A 19,570-nucleotide genomic window follows, 5' to 3' on the forward strand; every position below is an offset into this window, starting at 1 on the left:
CAAAAAATATTTATTTGTGAATTGAGGGGTATAGAATCAAAGGCAGCTATATCCACAACAAGTCATTTTTTAAACTGTGAATGCCATCTTATTCTTCATACTATTCCACATAAGTTCACAAAATTGTTTGGTACCTAAAACAGCTAAATCCCAGCCAAATTCCCGTTTAAAGAATCGGTTTAGAATCAAAGTCAGCTAAATCCACAGGGTTTGGAAACGAACACAGCTAGAATTGAGCTCGGCCAATCACAGGCATCCATTTTCGTAATGACAAGATGGCGGATTTCATACTGAACCGTGTTTGCGTGGGTGTGATTTTTATCGAAATTAAATAGGATTTTGCATAGTTTTCTTACTAAAAACGTGTTATACGACTAGTTAAACGTGTAATGGAAGTGCCTGTAATAGAAGCATTGCCAGGGAAAGGAAGAAAGCGCAAAAGACAGCCGGAGAAATGGAAGGCGAACAAAGCGAAAATTGACAGGTAAGCCTAGTCTAGTGATGTACTTAATCCGATGGAGTTCGATAGAATTTTTAACAAAAGATACAATTTTTTAAAGAATAGATGGAAGAGGTATATATTCTAGGTTTAACATTACCTATAAGTTTAATGTTGTTCAGTTCGATTTCTATCAATAGATGGGTCCATTCCATTAAGGGTCCCGGGGATTATAGTGTATTGGAATTTAGGCGATAAGCTGACAACCTATAATTAAAGTACGTTCAGCCTGAAGCGATCGCTCTTTGTACCTGCTGCCTAGGCGCGTGCCGGCGCTTGTCAAAGGAAGCCGTCGCCGCGACACGTTCTGAACGAATATACTTTAAGCAATAAACTTCCACCTTCCTACCTTCAAAACTTTGTCAGACGTCGTATAAACTATCTATGAGATCGGTGACGCTCTGCCCACACCGTAAGAGATATAGGCGTCGCTATTTGTTTTGCAAGTATTTCATCTTAATGAAAATTGAATAGGCTAAAACAGTAATGGTTACGTTTGTTTTGTTTCACAGGTACTCGTCGCCATCTTTGCCTGAAAACATAACCTGCAATCATAACACAAAATCATTTGCGTGTAAACAATTGAAAATACTAGAACTAGTGCATTTTCACAGATCGTTTTACTCAAAACCCAACAAACAACATCAAGATGCGTTAATATTGAAGTGCTGTTCGGTAAAAAAAACAGCCAGAAAACGGCCTGTAAAAAACGTAAGAAAAAGCAGAGCTTTTTCGATAAAATATGCAATTTACGCAAAATCACTTAAGAAAGCCATTCCAGTTTGCCAGAAAGTATTTCTAAATACACTTGGGATAACGAAGTATCGTGTTCAGTTCGTCATGCAAAACTTCTTTGAATCTGGTCGGGTTCCTACAGAGAAAAGAGGCGGTGACCGTAAGACACAAAAGTTTGCAGCACAAAGACAATCAGTTCATAGTTTTTTAAAGTCTTTGAATTGCGTTGAAGCACATTATTGCAGAGGATCATCGCAGCAACGTAAATACCTACCTAGTGAGCTCAATATTAAAAAAATATATAAACTTTTTAAACAAGCACATCCAAACAGCCCAGTCAAATCATCTTACTTTAGATCTATCTTTAATCAGGATTTTAATCTTGGTTTTGGGAGTCCAAGGACGGATGTGTGCTCGAAATGCCTTGAACTTCAAGAAAAATTGAAAAACGAAAATGATACATCAAAGAAAAACCTACTGATGATAGAGAAAAGGATACACAAATTAAGAGCACAAACATTTTTTAAACTACTAAGGGAAAAAGAAGGGCAAATGATTACATTCTCATTCGATTGCCAAAAGAATTTAGTACTTCCGAAAGTGCCCGACCAGAGCTGTTATTACAGCAGGCAGCTGTATTTGTATAATTTTACAATAGTCCAAGGATCATCGAAAGATCCTTTAAATAAAAACACTACATATGCATACATCTGGACAGAAAATGAATATGCTAAAGGTTCAAACCAAATTGCTTCTGCTGTATATGATAGGCTCAACAAAACTGACCTAACTGATGTAACCCACGTCCGTTTAGTGGCAGATGGATGTGCTGGCCAAAATAAAAATTATATAATGATTTCCATGTGCATGCGATGGCTTTTAGAAAACCGTCATGTAAAAAAAATGGAACTAGTGTTTCCCATCACAGGCCATTCTTTCATGCCTCCTGATAGAGTTTTCGGGAATATTGAAAAACAAATCCGAAAACTTGAGGTAATCACATCGCCAGAAGAGTACATCGCTGTAATCAGTGAACACTCTACAGTCACGCAACTACGTGATATACCCGTGCTTGACTGGAAAAGTTCAATAAATAGTATTGTTAAAACACCGGCTCAAATTCACTTCAAGATTTTTCAGTGCAAAAGATTTATTCTTCGAAGATCCAAAAAACAAGGAAGTGTGTTGGTACGTGGTGAATTATATTACAATTCTGACACGGGAAACCCCAAAAGTTTGTGTAAACCAGGCAAAAAAGCTGAGGATATACGACCAACAATAATTCCTAGCGGCATACAAGTGAATCCATTAAAGTTGCGAGATGTCAGAAACTTGCTTCAAAAACACTACGGTGACTCTTGGAAAAACCTGGCACATTTAAGATATTTTCACGCCGTATTGAATCATTTAGACGAAGATGAGCTGCGGCTATTAGAAGAAAGGGGAGTTGAAGAGAACGATACTGTAGAAGATCTATGTGAAGTTCAAGAAGAAGGAGAGAATTTAAGTATATAAAATTTAATTCATAATAAAAATGATTTTATAAAAATGTTCTTTTATTTACTCAACTAGCTGACCCGGCAGACGTCGTCTTGTCCAGTAATCAATCCAACACCTACGCTACACCTACCCTATACCTGCCCTATACCTGCCCTACACCTACCTTACCCCCTATGTATTATTCTGGGTCTTCAGCTACCTACATACCAAATTTCATCGTAATCTGTTCAGTAGTTTTCGCGTGAAAGAGTAACAAACATCCATCCATCCACAAACTTTTGCCTTTATAATATTAGTAGGATTATAATTCGGTATCAATTTTTAAGCAATCGACGTGATAATAACGAATGCATATTTTCATTTCATTTTGGATAGAAAATCCTTAGATAAAGTTTAACTGCACATCACTATTCCTGTGACGTCATCACCAAAGAATTGGTATCAAAAACAGCTATATCCATTACAATCAGATTCAAAGACAGCTAAATCCTTTTGTTGGTATCAAATACAGCTAAGTGATTTTAAAATTATCGCGTAAAAGTTTTAATTTGGATTGGTTTATGGGTGTGTGTTGTTCAGTGGTACCAACATTCCTAATACTTTTTTTAAGGCTTTTTTTACACGTATTTCTACAGTAAAAATAAAATAAGACGTTTTTTCTGCTTTATGAAAAAAATGCCTAGGTGGATATAGCTGCCTTTGATTCTGTACCCCTCAATTATCGATAACAAGGCTGACATCCCTCAGGGCATAGCATCAGATAAATATCAAGTTAATGTCATTAATGTTGAGTGACACAAATTTCAACCTTATCTCTATGTGTTGAGGTTCAAAGTTATATCTATCGAAAACTAACGCCCTCTGTTGTGGAGTAGCTGAATGTTTTCGAATTTGGAATTTCTGTGCAATGAGAAACAAAACAGCTAATATACCTATATGATGTTATACTAAAATAAACCGTAACATGGTGCGTTAGGGTACATATTGAAATGCTGAATTTATAACCTAAGTCAGTTTTTACTCAAATTAAGCTGTCCAATCAAAGCCATAGTTTACTTGTAGTGTACTGTATAACTATCGGTTTAAATGTGTGAGTTTGGCGACACTGGTTTTCATACTAATTATGACATTAAAGCACTTCTATATGTTTTTACTGTTCTGTGGTCACAACACTTATTAAATATAAAAGCTAAATTGTTCGCAATATTTTCTATTATATTATTAACTAAATTTACGGACATTCCCCAAAGATCACAAGTATTTTTTAAATTTAGTGTCTTAAAGGCTGTAACAATATCATTAGCAGTTACGTGTCGCAATTCAAATAATGTGCTGCACCCCGCAACATGGTCCCTCAAAAAGGTCTCTGCAAGTGCTGAAGACGAATTTAAATTATTAGTAATGCTAGCAGGGACACTACTAAAGAAATCTTCAAATGCAAGCGCAACATCAATATTTTTGTCAATAACCATGCCATTATTAACAAGTTTTATGGTATTACTTGATTTGCTTTTACCCATTTCACCATTAATAATAGACCAAACTGTTTTAACTTTATTATCCGAGTCGCGTATTTTATCTCTGATATACAAACGCTTCGCAGTAAAACAAACAATTTTAAAAGTTTTTGAGTAATTTCTAACATAAGAAAAGATGGGTCTTTATTATATTGATTCATACCATATAACTCATAAAGAACGATCCTAAACCTATGTATGCTAGGTGTCGCCCATTTACTAAATGGTAAATCCTTGGTAATATTTAAAGATTTAACTTTAAATATTTTTTCAAATTCATTATGCACTAAATTAAAAAGATTTTTAAACATTTCACAAGGATTGTTATGACAGGATTGATCATTCAGTACGGGCAGGTTTTTATTAATATTATTTCTAAATTTATTAATGCCTTTTTTAGTTATAGGCCTAACATTAATTCTTTTAAATTCAGGTAAACAATCCCATTCAAAAACTACTTTCTGGCCACAGTGATCCGAAGTGAGTGTATTGAGAATATTTTTCTCTAAACAGTTGCAGTCGCAGTATATATTATCAATACAGGTTGCAGAAGTAGGTGTAATTCGTGTGGGTTCATTAAAAAGTTTATACAGATTAAATGACTGAAACAAATTAACAATTCGTGTTGCCGTTTGTGTTTGTAAAAGCATATCAATATTAAAATCACCACATACTATAACTTTTTTTTTACTCCCACTTAAACGCTTTAATATTTCTTCCATGACTGTCTCAAACATATTATAGTCACTGGAAGGGGGTCTATAAACGCAAACAATAACATAACGCTCCAGCTCCACACAGGACAGTTCAATGGTCCGTTCTACAGAAACTAACAATGTCAGTTCGTTCTTTACATTTTACACTATCATGTACAAAAATAACAGAACCTCCGTGAATAGCCTGTGTCCTAAAGTATATACTTTTTAATTTGTAATTTTCAATATTTACTAACGACTGACATTGTTTAAGCCAATGTTCTGTTACACAAAATATTTTAATATTGTTATAATTCAGAAACAATTCTATTTCAAACAATTTGCTAGCCAAGCCTTGAATATTTTGATGCACAATGGAAAAAGACTGCTTAGCTGTTGTCTTATAAACTAGTTTAAATCTAGCTTAGGGCTAGATTGTCTGTCAATACTTAACCTAGGTTGATGTATATAATTACTACTACATAAAATTATAGTAGATCGATGGTCTGATACCGAACATGTACCAGACTGATTAATATTATATGCTATTAACATAGCAAGTTCTCGCTTATATCTAGATGGCAGATACACTGTATTCTTTGTCAAAGTAAACGATTTAATACATAAATTAATGTCAAAGTAAATGAATGCATCACGATGATGATTTGTTATGTTATACAATTTTAAATTCATATTATGAATTAATCTATTTTGTTCTTGTGTCAAACCAGGTAGGTATGGTAATGTACACAACATAAATTTACATTTAGTCTTACTACTAATTTCCAACATTTTTTGAAATCCTACATTAATATCCTTATTTTTTATATTTAAACTATTTCCAAATAGTATTATTACAATATTATTCTTATTAAACCTGAAATGATCAAGTGATTTGACGATATAACTAAATGAACTGTTAGGAGTGCAAATATTAGTGACTTTAAGCCCTAAGTTGTTGAGCATAGCGCCAAAAACCCTGACCAATATTATCTGACAACACAATAATTTCCTGCTCGGAACACCTTTGTTTAGTTTTACTAGTTGAAATTGTTGTCACGGGTTTAACACTATGTATGTCAGTGCAGTCAAGCTTATGGGGTGACGGTTGCTCACTGTCACTTTTGAACACTGACATACATATTTATTGGTCAGCGACTCAAAGCGATCCATATTTTCATTGCTCAACTTAATCAAGTAATCTGCCTCTTGTATATGCTCGTTAATTTGCAATTGGGCAGCAGAATATTTCTGGTTGACATCATTTAACATATGACTTAAAGAGTCTATCTTCTCCTTTAATTCATTTGTTTCTACATCATACAAGATTTTATAATATTCTAGATCCCTATGATATAATAAAAAAAATATTCTACAATTTAATGATAAATTTTACAAATCGATCAGCACAATAAAAGACATGAAGCCTTTGTAAAACATTTCTAAAATCAACTACTAAATTAAACAATTTCACCACAAAATCAATCTCCTAGAGATCGCTCAACAGACGAGGAAAAAGTACATGACTAACATAGTACGGATACGACCAAGACTGTCACATTTGAACCAATAATATGAACATAAAATTAAAATAAATGAAGTTCGTTGCCCAGCTTGGCTTGTCGATCGTAACTGATCGATCACTCAAGTTAAGCAACGTTGGGCGCAGTCAGTCCTTGGATAGGTGGTCGCAAAGTGGCATTTCAATCGAGCGCTACCATGCTACGGAAGTACGGAGGGCACGTTAAGCCGTCGGTCTTGGTTGGTAACAATCGTTAGACCATGTCGAAAGACTGGGCGGTTTAGAAATTTCGACACCAGGGTTGGCCACTTATCTACACATGAAGAAAAAGAAGAAGAAAATAAATTAAAAGACAAAATGAAATCAAAACATTGCAGACGAGAGTCTTTAAAAAAAAAATAACAAAAACTTGCGAGGTGTCAAGGGACACCCGGATGGAATTTTTTTTTAAGTTTCAATTGTAAGCATTCTTTTTCCTCCAACCTTTATGTGTCTTCTTTTTAGTTTCTTTATTATTTAGTTAATATCCAAAAAGTCGTAACTTTACGTTTGTTATTTTGAAGATGCCAGAGATTTAAAAAAATAACAATGAAAACTAGGTATTTTTTTTTTCTATCAAGAAAATATCATGGAATCATGTTTCTAAAACGGTACACGTATTGTGTTACTATTGAACTTTCTTGTCAAGAATTTTCATCTCGACAACTTTATTAATATAAAAATTACTAAGGTTTAAAAAGGGTCGTAAATGTTAGAAAAACAACTTTTCGTAAGAATACCTAACCAGCAACAAAAGCTACAATTGTGGATGGACATATTTATACAAATAAATATAGATCTAGGGCGTGTAAAAACTAGTGTGTGGGTCGCGGGCAAAAGCTAATTTAACATAAATTATGTAACTATGAATGAATAGAAAGGAAACAGGGGTCCATACATACAGTTTTACTGCAACCAACACAGAACGTACGCACCTGTTTCTTGCACACCGTGCACGCTCGCCGCTTGCGTTGGTGGTTCCCCATCGGGAACTCAGCCAATCGGTGAGTAACGTCGACGCGCTTGTTCTGTGTTGGTGAAGGCGGAAGTGGTGAAGGAGAGGAATGCTTTGAAAGAAGTGATTTTATCAGAGAGATTCGGAAATTACGATGACTTAAAGAAGAAGAGTGATGATGATGTATAATATACGAATTTAAAACGGACACGTTTAGCAATCTTCTGAAAAATTTTTTGTACCACACCCTGGTCCGTTTCCGCTCGACTGGGTACATGGACAATAATTGATCTTTTTTGTCCACCCCACCCATCATGATATTGTAATCCAATATCATGATGGGTTTGGTGGAGCTATCAATTGTGCGCTGGCCGTTGCCATGGTATGTAGAGATCATAGCCACCCTATTAGAATCTCTCCATACCATGACATCGACGTCGACTCCCCTGCGGTGAGACCAGCAATTTGACCTGGGCGCATAATTTGCTTGGTGAGACTGTGTAGGGTCTGCGGAACGTACTTACGATCGGTTCGCAGGGTTCCTACACAGTCAAACCCCAAGGATTTAAGACGTCGAGCTAGGCTTGGGGAGTGGTAAAAGTTGTCCATCCACAATGTGTATCCTTTGTTTTCCAGACCTTGGATCAGTCGCAATACAATGGATGGTGTTGAGGCCTCCAATGGATCTTCTGTATGTTGTAGAGGGGCTTTTTTATGAGCGTGAACCTCAAACCGCCATAGGTAGCCGGTTTGAGATTCACAAATCTCATAAGTTTTTACCCCTCTACGCGCAGCTTTATTGGGAATAAGTTGGCTCATTTCGAGCCTACCTTTCCACATTAAAAGACTCTCGTCTAGTGCAATATTTTGAGCTGGTGTATAAAGTTCTTGGAATTTTTTGTTCAAATGTGACAGTATTGGCCATATTTTAAATAGTTTGGCCTCGGAGTAGTCCAGTTCTACCGCACACATGTCGTTGTTATCGTTAAAATGTAGACATTTGCTTAATAATAAAAAACGATCGATAGACATGTGTGCGCTAAAACCGGGACTATAAAATATGTCAGGGGTGGAAGACCAGTACTCCTCTATGCGGCTCTTAATAACAACCCCCATAGCCAAAATGATCCCAAAATATGAGTATAACTCATTGGGATCGGTGTCCTTCCACTGGGAGATACGGCTTCTGGGATACATGAGGTTGTTATTAATCATCTGGTCTGCCACCTGCTGAGCATATTTATTCGTCTCCGAGGCAATGTGCTTCATAATTTGAAGATCCCATATGTCAATAAAAATGTCATACGGGTCTTCATGAGAAGTTGTCGGACCAACATTATTTTCGGAAAACGTTTCCCGTCTCAATGCAGGGGGCATTGGAGAATTCGGAAACTCTTTCCAATCAAAATCATACCAGCGCCAAGGCTGTTCCGTCGCCGTTAGAGGTACAGCAGGCACTGGGTCAGCGACAGACACTGGGTCAGCGATAGGCACTGGGTCATTAGTGGGTGCATACTCTTCGGCAGCATCCTCATCCTGGTCCAAGGGTGTCTCCATGGTGCTCTGAAACACCCTTGGAATACCATGAAACGCGATTGTCTTGTCTTCGTCGTCGTCGCTCTCGTCGGAGTCTTCTTCGCTTCCTGTAACAAATGGTTAAAAACCTAGTAAAAACCAGTAGTTTGGCTACGGCCCTAAACCAAACATATTAGCGGGTTCTTACCGTAATTGATTAGGTAAGAATTATCTTCACCTCGCAGTTTCCGTGGGCGAGGAGGTGGTAATTGCTGCATATGCTGTTTCGGAGAGTCGGCTGGTAGCGTGTTTTGATCGGACTCCCATCCCTCGCATTTAACAAAGCTAGAATAAAAGCAGTGTGGTAGTATCAATATTTTTAGAGATAAATAAGAAAGTTGTAAGCTGAAATTGATATTTTTGGTTTTATGGCATTGAAATGCTTTATAAATATAAATTTATAAAGAATAGAAAAAATTCGATCACGAGGCGGGACTCGAACCCGCATCCTTTCGCGCCATTCCGGGGCGGATGCCTGACCAATTCAGCCACTCGTGACCCGCCAGAGCAATCGAATTTATTCTATTCTTTCAGTTTTATGTGTCTAGGGACACACCGCGCGCCATCTATTGAGATGATTAACAACCATCTCAACCAATATGAAACACTTTTCAGTGAATACAATATTGTAACGATGGAACACGACCTTTTTTGTTGAAATTGATATTTTTGGTTTTATGGCATTCAAATGCTTTATAAATATAAATTTATAAAGAATAGAAAAAATTCGATCATGAGGCGGGACTCGAACCCGCATCCTTTCGCGCCATTCCGGGGCGGATGCCTGACCAATTCAGCCACTCGTGACCCGCCAGAGCAATCGAATTTATTCTATTCTTTCAGTTTTATGTGTCTAGGGACACACCGCGCGCCATCTATTTGTTATCATCTAAGTTGTAAGCTACTTACATTGGTGATGGTGGTAGTGGTGCAACTAATGGTGACTGTGGTGGTGAAACCGACGGTGATGGTAGTGGTTTCACCGATGGTGATGGTGATTGTCTACGATTTGATCTAGATGAACATTTTAAAACAGAAGTTAACACTTGCATAAATAGTATTACAACCATAATTATATCTACAAGATACTAAGGTAGAACTACTTACGACCTCATACGCATCTTTTTTGGATGCAAGGCAGTCTCGAGACCCTGGTCTACCGGCAACTCGCTAATGTCGCGGATTACAAGTCTAAAATTCAATACGAGTCAATGATAATAACAATATTAAATTTTCTTAACAGAGAAAAATAAAAATAAGAATGTTGAAAAAATAAAGCAAAAAAAAACTAACTCGTCAATAGTACGAGTCTGGCCACTCGTGGCGGGCCTCGTGTGCGAGGACGTTTTGTATTACTTAAAAAGCGCATAAATTTTCATAAAACATTCAAGTATGTATTAATAAAGCAGTAATACGCAACGAAAGAAAAAACGTGAAGCACTGCGATAGAAGCTATGCAATAGCTTAAAATAACACATGTACAAGTTGAAGTAAACGTAAGCCAATAAAAAATAGTCACTGATAATTGTTTTGGAGTCTTAAAAACACGAATAAAGAAAACTGACCAAGAATATTAAAATTGAAATCCTCTGAAATCATCCGAACAAATCCTACAAAAATGGCGGTAGAGTGTCATTGACCTCAAATACCCTGTCTGTTGATCAAGCTCATAGAAGATCCGTTTGGGTTGCGTATTTTTTATTTTAATGTTACGCAAATTCCGTGTGGTATTTTTTAAATTAAAAGTTTTATATCAATAATATGATATTATGTAACAATATACTTTAAGTACTAACTACTAGTACTATACTAACTATATTTTCTACTCAAAATCGTTATCAATACACAATCTATGAATTAAAAACTGTTCATTACTTACCGATTCATGATGTAATACCGTTTTCCGATATTTTATACTCCACAACAATTCACAACACAATAATAAAAATTAATAACCCAATGAACTTCTCGTCGATGCGCGTGAAATCGTGACCAAAGACTACTATGTATATACGGACAATCGTGACTTGGTGACTGCCACAGTCCACAGAGCAAGTAATCAAGTTAATGGTGACTGCCACAGATAACTATAATATATTAGTCAGAGAGTGACTGCACGAGAGGCGCTCTTGGCCACATAATATATAGGTAAACCAGAATCTGATGGCAATTAGGGAAATCAAAATTTTGAGTGTGCAACCCTAGGGAAAATGGACTGAACGATCTTGATACTGCTTATTTTTTAGTTTGTTCTCAATATCATTAGTCACATTACATAAGTGGACAATACTGTACTTAATAATGAGATATCCACTTAATATTATGTAGGTACATACTTACATGTATAATATACATATTACTTTTATACAGGTAATACATATTATTATTTACACATACCTATATTTGTATGTTCATTATCATTATGCCATGTGAAAATATCGATGTTATATCGATAGAAAACTAGACTGCTTATAATTTTTTATAAAATAAAATAAAACTATGTTTATTTTCGTAAGTATTAACAGATACACACATTATAAAATTGACTTGGACAGCTTGGACTTGAAATTATTGGATTGGAAATCCCGTATTGGAAACTCCTGTAATAAGTTTTCATAAAATTATATTCCAATCAACAAACAATATTATAGTTACCTAAATATAATATTTTTAATTGAAAGTATCAAAGCGGGTAAGTCCAATTTACCAATAAAATCTTCTAAATTGAAAATTGTGATGTGTTTGACCCTTCTTCATCAAATATTTTTCTATACACATTATAAACAACACCTCTTGCTTGTGATCACAGCGGCTTTTTCGACATTTTCGAAGATTTTTTAGACAAAATCCTAAAAATTATTTATCAACTGCAAAAAAGACAAATAATTTGACAACCAATTTGATAGTTGTCAAATAATTTGCCACATGAAAATCTTTTACTTCATAAATATAAATATGCCATCAGATTCTGGTAGACCTATAGTTCTGTGCACCGTATATATTATATTACTCTATGGTTCTGTGCTCGTGGCTATGTTTTTGAGACGTAGGCCGGCCACATACATCACTTTTCCTGATACGATTTCCTGATCCGTTTTCCGAATCCGGGCCTCCGAACGCAGTAAATTCATATAAAAGTAATGAAAGTCACACACATTCGATAACTTTTGTCCACGACACAATAGATTTTCTATTGTGTCTGTGATTAAACTATTTATCCGATAAATAAAAAATTAACATTATTTGTTGCAAATTAAATTCTCTACAACTTTGGTCCAGTAAGTTTTTGTTGTAGAACTTTAAATAAAAAAGTTATAAGTGAGAATGTTCATTAACTATTAGAGTTATTTATATTTATCAAAAAAAAAACTTTTTTTTATCATTTTACGAAGAAATGATAACAGACCATTTTTGTAGATTGTATTTCGAGGAACAACATTTATAAACGAAATTCATGCTTTTTCCAAACGTGTGCCTATATAAGGCCGGCCACATACATCAGTTTTCCTGCAGCGTTCGGAGCCCCGGATTCGGAAAACGGATCAGGAAATCGTATCAGGAAAACTGATGTATGTGGCCGGCCTAAAGGCCCCAGTACACACACACATGTTGACCCATTGCCATTGTGTACACGGGGTAATAGGCATGACGACAGTATCCATAAATGATCGAATTAGTGTTTTTAAGGGAAAATGTATAATAAATAAATAAAAAATAGTGACTTAGAAAGATTAAAAACATTAAGATTAATGAGATTATCAATAAAATAAAACATCGAAATTCTGCAGTTGGCCATATTGACTGAAACACGCGTGACGTCACGTCTATGTAAACAACTTCGCGTCAGGTGTATTTTGTTGTTATGAATATATTGAGAATACGCATTTTTATTTATTTTCTATTTTTTCACGTATGCTTTATCGACTCAGAACAGAAATATAATTGTGAATTCCAGAATATGTGGTTCGGGTTTCTCTGCGTCAAATTTATACAATCATTTCATATTATTTTCTCGCTTTAAACAATTACTAACACTTTTTTGGGTATTATTTTTATGTAGATTCAAATTGCAATACTGCACACCACTTATTAACTTTGAAATTAGATTCTATAACACTTAATAATTAAATATTTGTTTAATTTTGCTTCGCTATGCATACAGATAATTACGTATTTACGTAAGAGTGACGTCACGCCTACGCCATGACCCCTGTGAGCTGTTTTGGCACAGTTAATAAATATTTTTTGAAAAATGGCTTTTATCTTCGTTAAATTTAAGTATATTAGCGAAATATAGGGTTATTCTTGTTTAATAAACGTATACACACATTATGGAAGAGGTTTTCAAAATCTTTCGTCATGCCTATTGTATATGATGGCGGGCAAGTGTCTTTCGTGGCGTGCAATCGGGGAGTTGTCGGTTTTTTAGGCACACTTCAAAGGATTCGTGGCGTCGCGTGGCCTGTGGTGTTCACACAATGGGCCATTGTTTACAGGTCCATCGCAAGTGGCTTGACAGGCAGTAATGAGACATGGGCCATTGCCCATTGTGTGAACAGCAAGTGATCGTGGCCTACAGTTGTGCATTGGCCTCTCACAGGCCATTGTGTACTGGGGGCTTAAACATGTGAATGTATGCCATCCTTGTTCTTCTGTTGATATTTTGTGTAAGTAAGAGTAGTAAAGATATAGTTAACGACGTACAATAATTGTAAAAAATACGTCAGAGGGTATAATCGATGTCCAGGAGCAGCCTGCTCCTGCTCCGAGCAGGCGACATAGATGCGTTTGACAGTTGACACCGCAGAGTTTGCCACAGACGATAGGATTAGCTGTCATCTGTTGTTTTTGATATTGATTTTTAAATTTTTTTTTTTTTTTTTTATACTTAAGCGGGCAAGCGAGCAGGCGGGTCACCTGATGTACTAATACCTAATCTGTGCACCTGATGGAAAGTGATGCCCTCGTTAGAGACACCTATATTACTTGCTCTGTGGTTAGAGAGTAGTATAGTATATTCTTTGGTGATGCCTAAATGATTATTGAAGACTAGCAAAACAAAAAGTGTTGTACCGGTTATATCTTTAGTAATTCACATACGAAAACGCATCTAGGCTCAAGTGAATATACTTGCTTCAAATTTCAATCGCTAAGAAAAGATTTATAATTAAATCGTACTTTCATCACACACAACATGATTCCCGGAGAAATATTTGCAGAAGACATGATGAGTACCATCATACGATATGGATTGTATATTGGAGCAGCTTTTCAACTTGTCTGCTTATTAGCAAGCGTTACCCTCACTGACGACCAGAGTGAACCGTATCCTTATGAAAAGGTAATTAATGCTATTTATTGCAATCATTCAAGTTTCAACAACTACAAAGAATCTAAGCTATTGAAGCTATAAGATTTAGTTATAAGTAACTAGATTTCCGCCCGCGGCTTCGCCCGCGTTTGCAAAGGAAAACCCGCATAGTTCCCGTTCCCGTGGGATTTCCGGGATAAAAACTATCCTATGTGTTAATCCAAGTTACCCTCTATATGTGTGCTAAATTTCATTGTAATCGGTTCAGTAGTTTTTACGTGAAAGAGTAACAAACATCCATACATCCATACATCCATACATCCATACAAACTTTCGCATTTATAATATTAGTAGGATTTACTTAACCAATATCCTTTACTAAATAGGTATAAAGGATATTCTCTCTTTATACCAAAAATCTTTAAAATATTAGTTTTACAATATTTTCATTAACTAGCTAACTAATTTCATTTCATTCATTAATAGGTTGGAAGTCCAACTTTTGTTTCCAAACTCAACAATATAAGTAGTACCTAGATAAATTCAAAATATATGCCATTATTACTTACCTGTACCTTAACATTATTTTTTTTAGTATCTTGTTCAGAAATGTTAAATTATTTGATCATAGATAATGATTACAATATTTTCATAAAAATTTTGTTTTTCAGACATACACAGACAGCGACGAGTGCAGCTCTGAACAGTCATCCCCGGGGCACAGAGCCACTATATCTCGCACTAGACGCCATGATAAGAAGAAACGACGATAAATTTAATAAACATACTAAATGGTAGCAATTAATGTGTAATGGTTACATGTTTAGAATCAGATTACTGTTTCTTTCTAAGCCATAGTATTATTATTAGTATTCAATTATTAACATTATTTTCTTTTATACACTACTTGAGGATATTGAGGAAGTTTTTTAGAAATTCCTTGACTATTTGGATTTTTTCAGAAAATATGAAGTCTTTTTTTTTTTAAGTGTAAACTTCTTTAGCGGCGTTGGGTATAAAATCTTAAACTCGCGTCAGGACACGTGGCAAAAAACGGCGAAAAAGTATAAGACGGATGGATATCAAACATGCTCAACGTTAATAATCAAGTTTTCACTTCTGCCGGCACTCCCGGAGTGCAACCCGTCTTTTTTTTAACTCTAGATAAGGAAGCGCTTGACCACAATCTCGCCTGATGGAAAGCTAAGATGCGGTCTAAGATGGTATGCGCTTCCCTATTAGGTACCAGTTCACTCAACGCTTGAAGACCCCCATATTGTATTTGTCGGGGAACACAGATTCAGGAAGCGCGTTCTAGTCCCTTGCGGTTCGAATGAAGAAAAGTCTCAAATAAAATGTTTGTAATCGTCTTAAATCTATAATATTAAAATACCATTATAATTAGTATCAAAACATTTTAATGTATGTTGATATTTAATTAATTTTATAGTTTTTAGTAGTTTTATACATTCCTTCTCTTGCCTGTGTGTGTATTAGTAGATTTGTAAGCTTAATCTGTTTTATAATAAGCAATGTAATACTCAAGATGATTCAATACATGTATGGTAAGTAATCTCTCATGCCATAGAAAATAATTGTGGTTCTTGTAATGCATATGAGTTATTGGGATTATTTAATTTTGAATCACCTACATGTAGGGTATCTTTCTTAATACTCAGATGATAAAAGACTTAGCTACACTTAAGACTTATCCTATACCTATTGACTAATGTATTCATGGAGAAATTGACTTATTTGTGTGAAAATTATCTTATCTTATCTTATCTTATATATAAAATTCTCGTGTCACAATGTTAGTCTGCATACTCCTCCGAAACGGGTGGACCGATTCTCATGAAATTTTCTGTGCATATCGGGTAAGTCTGAGAATCGGCCAACATCTATTTTTCATATGTACCACGGGCGAAGCCGGGGCGGACCGCTAGTGTTTATATATATTAAACAGCAATGCTGTATTTAGAGAAAAATAGAAATACAGTTAATAGCAATATTGTGTTACTATTATCTTTTATATTTTACTTTATGAAGTTAAAAAATAAAAGTAGGTAATAAATTATTATTATCTCTGGTAACTATGACCAGTAGATGCGACTGTATTGTAATATTATTTATATTTTGTATGAGACTACGAAATCTTTTTTCATTTTTACAATTTACACCATTATTTTGTAATTTCATTTATTGTGAGGCATAATAACTACTCAATAAAATGATTTCTTTTTAATCATTTCATTTTTATTACCTTCAATATTCCAATAAAATTTCAAATACGATTTTCTTAAATTATTATTCAATCTGGTGATTAATCCATATTTTTGGAACATTACTCTGCCGTCTAGTATCCAAAATAGATATGACGACGCGGTTGGCGCAGTGGTAAAGTAACTGCCTACTGAGCCGACGGTTCCGGGTTCGATCCCCGGTCAGGGCAAATATTTGTGTGATGAACTCAATTATTTGTTCTTGGGTCTGGGTGTTATTATCTATATAATATGTATTAATAATATTATATTTATCGTCGCACACAACACAAGCCTTAGGGTGCACTCACTGACTGATCGGTGACGGTTTGTGTACGTATCCACAAACACCAGTCACCGTCATGTTGTCCGTCAGTCACGTCGCCGGTTTGACTGAATCATTGAACACATACATCAGGTTAGTCAGTGATTAGACGTGTGTCACGCTAGAGAACATGTAGCAATTATTGACGGTAGCACGACGCTGACTGAACTGAGACGTGACGGCACCGGGTGAGTGGGGATAAAAGTATGATACATGTATGGAAAGATTATTTGACGTGCCTGACCGGTGACGTCACTGATAGATTTCGTGCCGGCGACTGTCGTGTGGGAACAGAGTCATATTAAGAAGAGCTGGAACGTCAACACATTTACACATTGCACATGTTAGGCCGGGAGATACTGACACAAAATTTCGGGTCATTTGTAACAGGATGGCGGTCTAGAGGGGTCTTAGTACGCAATGACAAAAAGAAAAATGATGGTCAGAACGCTGGTACCTGCGGACTAGTCGCGTGGGCGTTAGTCACACTCGTCGGATAAATAGCGAAAGTCCAACGATTTGTAACACAAAAATTTTAGAATTTACCGATAGCCCTTAAAAAAGATGTAGGCGGTAGTGTCATGCCATACAGTTACGATGTGACTTACAGTCCGCCATACCGACGTGAATGCGTTGATTTAAAAAAAACAATTCAACCATTTGTACCGGGCTCACTTTTGCACAGGTAACCATCGTCGTGCAGCCATTTACTAAAATCGCCATGCCATACTTTTCGGACGATTCTAAATGGTCGCCATACCGCGGAAAATCTGCAAATTTTTGAATTTTTTTTTCTCGCCAAACGATTTGTACCACCCTACATTTTTTTTTTCAACAACTCCTGAATGATTATAAATAGAAGTGTGATAATGCCATACCTGTGGGAGGTGGCGAATGTGTATAAGATTTTTTTTCTTATTATAAGATTTTATTCGTAGTTTGAACGATTTGTAGCAGTATGGCACTAATTTTTCCCTCTATTAAAAGTATGGCAAATATAATAATGATCACGTTGCATCAAATACTTTCCAAAAATGCCGTACTGGTACAAATCGCCAATTCTTTTCATTTTTTTTTACGTCTTGGCTTAAGTCTTACAATCATCCGCCCCATGTTTGCAATCTGCGATATTTTTTTCTAGGTAGAATTGTATACAAACAAACAGAATATAATGATCCCATACCTACTGTAAAAAATTATTTTACGTATTGTACAGTCGTATTTTTGAAACGTGACGAATAAATTAATTTTCAAGTATATCAGCACTTTTTCCCCCTACTAGAAGTATGGCAAATATAATAATGGTCACATTTTATCAAATACTCTCCAAAAATCCAAATGCAATACTGGTACAAATTGTTTGGCGAAAAAAAAATTTTTTTGCAGATTTTCGGCGGTATGGTGGCTATTTGGAATCGTCCGAAAAGTATGGCATGGCGATTTTCGTAAATGTCTGCACGATGATGATTACCTGTGCAAAAGTTAGCCTGGTACAAATGTTTGAATTTTTTTTTTAATCAACGCATCGCGTCGGTATGGGGGGCTGTAAGTTACACCGGAAAAGTATGGCATGACACTACCGCCTACATCTTTTTTATGGGCTATCGGTGAATTCTAAAATTTTTGTGTTACAAATCGTTTGACTTTCGCTATTTATCCGACGAGTTCGACTAACGCCCACGCGACTAGTCCGCCGGTACCAGCGTTCTGAGTTCTGACCATCATTTTTCTTTTAGTCATTGCGTAATAAGACCTTTGTAGAACCGCCATTCTGTTACAAATGACCCGAAATTTTGTGTCAGTATCTCCCGGCCTATGTATGTGTCATATTTTGCAATTGTTTATAAATACAGGGTGATGTAATTGGTGTAGTACGAATATCTAAAAATCTATGAAGAATTTTGTGATACAGTAAATGGAAGAATTATAGACTATTTTACAGTATTTAATAAAATCATTTAATTTTTTGTTCATTTTCATTAGAAATGTCAATTTTTCTCACCAAGGTGGAAATTTGGATGATAAGGATCTTGTTAGAAAAATATAAATTTTGACTAAAATCGGCATTTTTTTTTTCAAAAATCAAATTACTAATTAATAATCAGAGTTATCATATTATTAAAAAAAATAAGCCAAACTATACACAATTTTTACCTACTTGATGCAATCCTCAAAGATCATGGACATAGTGTATTGCGCCTTCCACCATACCATCCAGAACTCAACCCAATAGAGTTACTATGGGGCATAATTAAAGGGAAAGTAGCATCACAAAATGTGAACTTTAACTTGAAAACTGTGGAAGAATTATTTAGAAAGGAAGCAAATACTATTAGTCTGGATATGTTTAGTGACGTTTGGAGAAAGACGCGAGAACATGAGGAAAAATATATTCAATTAGAACCAAAAGTAGATAATTACACTGACTCATTTATAATAACATTAAGAAATTCCGACAACGAAACATCGAGTTCTTCGAGCGATGAAAGTTACAGTGAAGTAGAAGATTACGATTATGATTAAATAGATTCTTCTTCTTCTCTATAGATACTGCTTTCTGAATTGGTGGTAAATGTTAAAACTGTTAAACTGTTATGACGATTCAAAAGTGCTTCTAGAAGAAGTCTAATTGTATA

At 35.5% G+C, this 19,570-nt stretch overlaps 2 protein-coding genes across 2 annotated transcripts; both read left to right on the forward strand.

Moving 5' to 3' along the window:
• The first annotated feature begins 16 nt into the window (after positions 1 to 16).
• Positions 17 to 3,297, forward strand: LOC149484858 (uncharacterized). Its single transcript, XM_089701235.1, has 2 exons — positions 17 to 484; positions 1,012 to 3,297. Exons 1-2 carry the CDS (start codon positions 390 to 392, stop codon positions 2,747 to 2,749), a joined length of 1,833 nt encoding a protein of 610 aa, XP_089557361.1. The 5' UTR covers positions 17 to 389; the 3' UTR covers positions 2,750 to 3,297.
• Positions 3,298 to 14,038: 10,741 nt separating this feature from the next.
• Positions 14,039 to 16,015, forward strand: LOC149484859 (protein anon-73B1). Its single transcript, XM_089701234.1, has 2 exons — positions 14,039 to 14,378; positions 15,020 to 16,015. Exons 1-2 carry the CDS (start codon positions 14,232 to 14,234, stop codon positions 15,119 to 15,121), a joined length of 249 nt encoding a protein of 82 aa, XP_089557360.1. The 5' UTR covers positions 14,039 to 14,231; the 3' UTR covers positions 15,122 to 16,015.
• The last annotated feature ends 3,555 nt before the right edge of the window (positions 16,016 to 19,570 follow it).

This window comes from Colias philodice, chromosome 11, assembly GCF_061535455.1.
Source record: "Colias philodice isolate Cphi_HAF_F1 chromosome 11, ilColPhil1 Martin Lab GWU primary, whole genome shotgun sequence".
In the NCBI taxonomy this organism is placed as follows: Eukaryota; Metazoa; Arthropoda; class Insecta; order Lepidoptera; family Pieridae; genus Colias; species Colias philodice.

What these genes read in the sequence shown, in the direction of transcription:
- LOC149484858 (XM_089701235.1), top strand. Translation starts at nt 390, where the DNA reads ATGGAAGTGCCTGTAATAGAAGCATTGCCAGGGAAAGGAAGAAAGCGC. An exon ending in AACAAAGCGAAAATTGACAG is followed by an intron (nt 485 to 1,011) that starts GTAAGCCTAGTC and finishes TTTGTTTCACAG; the next exon opens with GTACTCGTCGCCATCTTTGC.
- LOC149484859 (XM_089701234.1), top strand. Translation starts at nt 14,232, where the DNA reads ATGATTCCCGGAGAAATATTTGCAGAAGACATGATGAGTACCATCATA. An exon ending in AACCGTATCCTTATGAAAAG is followed by an intron (nt 14,379 to 15,019) that starts GTAATTAATGCT and finishes TTTGTTTTTCAG; the next exon opens with ACATACACAGACAGCGACGA.